The 7500-nt window shown below is 44.7% G+C and overlaps 1 protein-coding gene across 1 annotated transcript in view; it reads right to left on the reverse strand.

Moving 5' to 3' along the window:
• Window positions 1-7500, reverse strand: part of LOC122250457 (uncharacterized) — a 357403-nt gene that overhangs the window by 8235 nt on the left and 341668 nt on the right. Inside the window, exons 10-11 of the mRNA XM_086552008.1 lie at window positions 1628-1924; window positions 1-180 (exon numbers count right to left, since the gene is read on the reverse strand). The exon at window positions 1-180 is cut by the window's left edge and continues 651 nt beyond it. Of these exons, the coding sequence (XP_086408134.1) occupies window positions 1-180; window positions 1628-1924 (477 nt within the window). The remainder of the gene's footprint in view (window positions 181-1627; window positions 1925-7500) is intronic.

A 7500-nucleotide genomic window follows, 5' to 3' on the forward strand; every position in this document is an offset into this window, starting at 1 on the left:
TCGAACCAGAAGAAGAAGAAGAGGAGGAGGAGGAGGAAGAAGAAAACGAGGTCTTCCGCACTTCCAGCGTGAAAGTCTGCGGCAGACCCCCATCCCAACCCGGCTGGCACGCCACCACCACCTCCCCGGCGCCGCTCGCGTTGTGCCACACGCTGCAGTTGTGCACGGGGGCTGGGGGGGCTGGTGGGGGGCGGGGGGCGGAGGGCGGAGGGCGGAGGGCGGAGGAAGGAGGGCGGAGGAAGGAGGAAGGAAAGGGGGGGGGGGGGGGGCAGGAGGCGTGAAAAGCGAGATAGATAAATAGATATACAGACAGGTGGATGGAGATAATGTGGAGAGTGGAATGGAAGGGGATAAGAAAAGATAGATAGATAGATAGATAGATAGATAGAGAGAGTGAAAGAGAGATAGAAAGAAAGAGAGAGAGAGAAAGAGAAAGAGAGAGAGAGAGAGAAACAGAGAGAGAGTGAGCGAGAAATAAATGACGAAGAAGAAAGAGAGAGAATGCAAAAAAAGAGAAGGAAAGGAAAACCCAAGGACAAAAGGGAATAAGAGAGACAGAATAGAGAGAAAAAGCCGAGAAAAAGATAAAGACACGAAAGGAAAGGAGGACAAGAAGATAGTTAATCAAACGTGCTTATAGTTATCGTAATATAATCAATAAGATTTATGATTATAACATAAATGAAATAAAGCAAGTTCATAGTAACATGAATAATGATGAAGTTAATGATGATAAAAATTATGATATTGAGAATAATAATCATGGTATTAATAATAGAAATAATGATAATAATGATCATATACTAATGATGATAATGATTATAATAAAAATATTGATAATGATAATGATGATAATTATGATGATGATAATGACAATGGTACTACTACTACTACAAATAATAATGATGATAATAATAGTAATAAAAATAAAAATGATAGTAATAATAATAATCATAATTGATAAGAACAATAGGAATGATGATGAGATTGATAATAATGATTTTAAAAAATGATAATAATAGGTAGAATAACAAGAGCAATAACAATGGCCATAATAATAATCATGAAGATGTTAGAAAATATAACATCAATAATGATAATGCTGATGATAATAATAAGGACAATATTATTGATGATAATTATGACATTGATAATATAGACACTACTGATAATAATAACAATAAACATGATAGTGATGATAATATTAATAACAACAACAATAATAATCATAACATCTTTAACAACAAAAATGATAATAATACACCAGTGATAAAAAATAATAAAAAGAATAATCACAATAACAACAACAACAATAACAATAACGATAATAACAATGATAACAAACACAATAACAATAACGATAATAACAATGATAACAAACACAATAACAATAACGATAGTAATGATAACCACAATGATAATAATACAACTGTGATGAAAATTATAATTAAAGCAATATTTACAATTATAATAACAATAACAACAACGATAATAACACTGATAACAAAAACAATAACAATAACGATAACAATGATAACAAAAACAAAAACAAAACAAAAACAACAACAATGATAACAACAATACCAAAAAGTCCCCCAAACACGACGAACCACCAGCCCCTTCTTACCCGCGGGCGTGACGAGGTAAACGCAGGGATGCAGCTGCCGCCCGACCTCATTGTGAGCCCAACAGAGCAGAGTACCGTAGTCCTGTTGCGACGCCGGCGTGTAGCTCATGACGCTGGTGTTCCGCCCTTGCTTCCGAGTGCGATTACGGGGGATGTATACCGTTTCCGTGGACGTGTTGAACGCCCATCGGTATGTGTGGGCTTCCGGGTGTGCGTCCACGCGGCAGCGCACGTGTACGGCGCGGTCGCTTCCCCCGCCGTACGTCCATTGCTGGTCTTGGGCGCATACTGGTCGGACTGTGAGGGGTGGGATGGGTGGGGTGGGGGAGCAAAGAGGGGGAAGGGGGTGGGGGAGAAAAGAGGGAGAAGGGAGTGAGAGGCAAACAGGAAGAGGAGAGAGAGGAGAAGGGTGATAAAAAGGGAGTACAGGCGTATGGGGGATGGGGAAGATAGAGAGGGGAGAGGGGATGGAGGAGGAGAATGGGGTAGAGACGTAGGGGGAGGAGGAGGGGAGGAGATAAAGGTGATAGAAGCGTAGGAGAGAGGGGAGAAAGAGAGAGAGAGAGAGGGAGGGGAGGGGGAAGGAATGAGAATAGGAGGGAAGAAGGGAAGGGGGAGAGGCGGGGGTGAGAAGGGGGTAGAGGCATAGGAGGGAGGGGGGTGGAGGGGGAAGGGAGAGGGAGAAATAGGATGGGAAAGGATAGATCGACAGACAGGCAGGCATATAGATAGATAGAAAGATAGACACATAGATAGATAGATAGATAAACACACAGATAGATAGATAGATAAACAGGCAGACAGAGATAGAATGATAGACAAACACATAGACAGAAAGAGAGGCAGACAGATAGACAGACAAGCAGACAGAATGATAGATATATAGACAGATAGACAGGCAGATAGAATTATTGACAAGCAGGGGGGAGGAGAAGGGGAAAGATAAAGAAACAAAGACAAGGGAAAGACGAAAGAACAGCGTTAATTTCACCAGAGTCGATACTCAGTCGATAGCCTGCAACCTATCATATAATTTTCTATTTAGAATAAATTAAGATAAAAAGAGATGCGGGGGGAGGGGGGAGGGGGGAGGGGGGTAGAAATTACCTTCCATTTTCCCCCCTCATAATATGTAAAAAAGATAAAAAAAAAGATATATCATTATGGCAAATAACTAATTACCACAAAATACGTACAACGATATAATAATCACACTCTCGTTCCTCTCACCTCATGAACACAAACACACGCACACACACACTCTCTCCCGCTCCCTTGATTCTAAGTTAACTCTCTCCCGCTCCCTTGATTCTAAGTTAACTCTCTCCCGCTCCCTTGATTCTAAGTTAACTCTCTCCCTCACCCTTGATTCTAAGTTAACTCTCTCTCGCTCCCTTGATTCTAAGTTAACTCTCTCCCGCTCCCTTGATTCTAATTTAACTCTCTCCCGCACCCTTGATTCTAAGTTAACTCTCTCTCGCTCCCTTGATTCTAAGTTAACTCTCTCCCGCTCCCTTGATTCTAAGTTAACTCTCTCCCTCACCCTTGATTCTAAGTTAACTCTCTCTCGCTCCCTTGATTCTAAGTTAACTCTCTCCCGCTCCCTTGATTCTAAGTTAACTCTCTCCCGCTCCCTTGATTCTAAGTTAACTCTCTCCCTCACCCTTGATTCTAAGTTAACTCTCTCTCGCTCCCTTGATTCTAAGTTAACTCTCTCCCGCTCCCTTGATTCTAAGTTAACTCTCTCCCGCAGCCTTGATTCTAAGTTAACTCTCTCCCGCAGCCTTGATTCTAAGTTAACTCTCTCCCGCAGCCTTGATTCTAAGTTAACTCTCTCCCGCACCCTTGATTCTAAGTTAACTCTCTCCCGCTCCCTTGATTCTAAGTTAACTCTCTCCCGCTCCCTTGATTCTAAGTTAACTCTCTCCCGCACCCTTGATTCTAAGTTAACTCTCTCCCTCACCCTTGATTCTAAGTTAACTCTCTCTCGCTCCCTTGATTCTAAGTTAACTCTCTCCCGCTCCCTTGATTCTAAGTTAACTTTCTCCCGCTCCCTTGATTCTAAGTTAACTCTCTCCCATCGCCTTGATTCTAAGTTAACTCTCTCCCTCACCCTTGATTCTAAGTTAACTCTCTCCCGCTCCCTTGATTCTAAGTTAACTCTCTCCCTCACCCTTGATTCTAAGTTAACTCTCTCTCGCTCCCTTGATTCTAAGTTAACTCTCTCCCGCTCCCTTGATTCTAAGTTAACTCTCTCCCGCACCCTTGATTCTAAGTTAACTCTCTCCCTCACCCTTGATTCTAAGTTAACTCTCTCTCGCTCCCTTGATTCTAAGTTAACTCTCTCCCGCTCCCTTGATTCTAAGTTAACTCTCTCCCGCACCCTTGATTCTAAGTTAACTCTCTCCCTCACCCTTGATTCTAAGTTAACTCTCTCCCGCTCCCTTGATTCTAAGTTAACTCTCTCCCGCAGCCTTGATTCTAAGTTAACTTTCTCCCGCTCCCTTGATTCTAAGTTAACTCTCTCCCGCACCCTTGATTCTAAGTTAACTCTCTCCCGCAGCCTTGATTCTAAGTTAACTCTCTCCCGCTCCCTTGATTCTAAGTTAACTCTCTCCCGCTCCCTTGATTCTAAGTTAACTCTCTCCCTCACCCTTGATTCTAAGTTAACTCTCTCCCACACCCTTGATTCTAAGTTAACTCTCTCCCGCACCCTTGATTCTAAGTTAACTCTCTCTCGCTCCCTTGATTCTAAGTTAACTCTCTCCCGCTCCCTTGATTCTAAGTTAACTCTCTCCCGCTCCCTTGATTCTAAGTTAACTCTCTCCCGCTCCCTTGATTCTAAGTTAACTCTCTCCCGCACCCTTGATTCTAAGTTAACTCTCTCCCGCTCCCTTGATTCTAAGTTAACTCTCTCCCGCTCCCTTGATTCTAAGTTAACTCTCTCTCGCTCCCTTGATTCTAAGTTAACTCTCTCCCGCTCCCTTGATTCTAAGTTAACTCTCTCCCGCTCCCTTGATTCTAAGTTAACTCTCTCCCGCTCCCTTGATTCTAAGTTAACTCTCTCCCGCTCCCTTGATTCTAAGTTAACTCTCTCCCGCAGCCTTGATTCTAAGTTAACTCTCTCCCGCAGCCTTGATTCTAAGTTAACTCTCTCCCGCAGCCTTGATTCTAAGTTAACTCTCTCCCGCAGCCTTGACTCTAAGTTAACTCTCTCCCGCTCCCTTGATTCTAATCTAACTCTCTCCCGCACCCTTGATTCTAAGTTAACTCTCTCCCGCTCCCTTGATTCTAAGTTAACTCTCTCCCGCTCCCTTGATTCTAAGTTAACTCTCTCCCGCTCCCTTGATTCTAAGTTAACTCTCTCCCGCTCCCTTGATTCTAAGTTAACTCTCTCCCGCTCCCTTGATTCTAAGTTAACTCTCTCCCGCTCCCTTGATTCTAAGTTAACTCTCTCCCGCTCCCTTGATTCTAAGTTAACTCTCTCCCTCACCCTTGATTCTAAGTTAACTCTCTCCCGCAGCCTTGATTCTAAGTTAACTCTCTCCCGCACCCTTGATTCTAAGTTAACTCTCTCCCTCACCCTTGATTCTAAGTTAACTCTCTCCCGCACCCTTGATTCTAAGTTAACTCTCTCCCACACCCTTGATTCTAAGTTAACTCTCTCCTACACCCTTGATTCTAAGTTAACTCTCTCCCGCTCCCTTGATTCTAAGTTAACTCTCTCCCGCAGCCTTGATTCTAAGTTAACTCTCTCCCGCTCCCTTGATTCTAAGTTAACTCTCTCCCGCTCCCTTGATTCTAAGTTAACTCTCTCCCGCTCCCTTGATTCTAAGTTAACTCTCTCCCGCTCCCTTGATTCTAAGTTAACTCTCTCCCGCTCCCTTGATTCTAAGTTAACTCTTCCGCTCCCTGGTTCTAAGGTTAACTCTCTGTACTCTCCCTAGTTTCTATGTTGACTCTCTCCCGCTCCCTTGATTCTAAGTTAACTCTCTCCCGCTCCCTTGATTCTAAGTTAACTCTCTCCCGCTCCCTTGATTCTAAGTTAACTCTCTCCCGCACCCTTGATTCTAAGTTAACTCTCTCCCGCTCCCTTGATTCTAAGTTAACTCTCTCCCGCACCCTTGATTCTAAGTTAACTCTCTCCCGCTCCCTTGATTCTAAGTTAACTCTCTCCCGCAGCCTTGATTCTAAGTTAACTCTCTCCCGCAGCCTTGATTCTAAGTTAACTCTCTCCCGCTCCCTTGATTCTAAGTTAACTCTCTCCCGCTCCCTTGATTCTAAGTTAACTCTCTCCCGCTCCCTTGATTCTAAGTTAACTCTCTCCCGCAGCCTTGATTCTAAGTTAACTCTCTCCCGCACCCTTGATTCTAAGTTAACTCTCTCCCACACCCTTGATTCTAAGTTAACTCTCTCCCGCTCCCTTGATTCTAAGTTAACTCTCTCCCACACCCTTGATCCTAAGTTATCTCTCTCCCGCTCCCTTGATTCTAAGTTAACTCTCTCTCGCTCCCTTGATTCTAAGTTAACTCTCTCCCGCTCCCTTGATTCTAAGTTAAGTCTCTCCCTCACCCTTGATTCTAAGTTAACTCTCTCCCGCAGCCTTGATTCTAAGTTAACTCTCTCCCTCACCCTTGATTCTAAGTTAACTCTCTCCCGCTCCCTTGATTCTAAGTTAACTCTCTCTCGCTCCCTTGATTCTAAGTTAACTCTCTCCCGCTCCCTTGATTCTAAGTTAACTCTCTCCCGCAGCCTTGATTCTAAGTTAACTCTCTCCCGCACCCTTGATTCTAAGTTAACTCTCTCCCGCTCCCTTGATTCTAAGTTAACTCTCTCCCGCTCCCTTGATTCTAAGTTAACTCTCTCCCGCTCCCTTGATTCTAAGTTAACTCTCTCCCGCTCCCTTGATTCTAAGTTAACTCTCTCCCGCTCCCTTGATTCTAAGTTAACTCTCTCCCGCTCCCTTGATTCTAAGTTAACTCTCTCCCGCTCCCTTGATTCTAAGTTAACTCTCTCCCGCTCCCTTGATTCTAAGTTAACTCTCTCCCGCTCCCTTGATTCTAAGTTAACTCTCTCCCGCACCCTTGATTCTAAGTTAACCACATGCTTATATCACACGCCCACATATCTACTCATCCCGTCCTTAATGCCAATGGCACATTACACATACAAAAACATAACAAAAGAATTGCAAACAAACACACAAGGGAAGGCGCGACAAGGGTTGTTGCAGCGGGAAATGAAATGCAATAAGAATTCGCGAAATGAGAACAAAAGTCTATTTCTAGCCTCATTGCTTAGATTTATCGCCTTGGTTGTGTCACGCCTGCACGAAGGAGGGGTGTAGGGTGGGGGTTTGCGGGGGGTGGCTAGGGGCGGGGATGGGTGGGGGTGGCTAGGGGTGAGGATGGGTCGGGATGGGTGATGGTGGTTGGTGGTGAGGATGGGTGGAGGTGAGGATGGGTGGGGGTGGCTGGGGGTGGGTTGGAGGACAGGCTGGGGGTGGGTTTGGGGGTGGAGGGGCAGGGATATGTGAATAGGGAGGAGGGTGGGGGGAAGGAGTGATAGGTGGGTGGGAGTGGAAACGCAGTGGGGATGGGGGGGGGGGGGGTAGATTTTAATCCATTCCGCGGTGCAGACGGGTGGGTTGACACAAGAGTGGGCAGGGGAGGGGATGTTCCCGAGAGGGGTTGAAAGAGATTAATTGAGGTTGATAGAGGTTGACAGGTGATTGCGAGAGGTTGACAGAGGTTAAGGTTAATATGGGATTTGAAAACTAGTTGACACGGTTTGAAAGACCTTGGTGGAGGTTGACAGGGGTTGACAGGGATTGACAATGTTAACATAGATTGACAGAGATAGCTGAGAATGGT

Source organism: Penaeus japonicus, unplaced genomic scaffold (assembly GCF_977035675.1).
Source record: "Penaeus japonicus unplaced genomic scaffold, GWHDUDI00000001_assembly GWHDUDI00000026, whole genome shotgun sequence".
Lineage (NCBI taxonomy): Eukaryota > Metazoa > Arthropoda > Malacostraca > Decapoda > Penaeidae > Penaeus > Penaeus japonicus.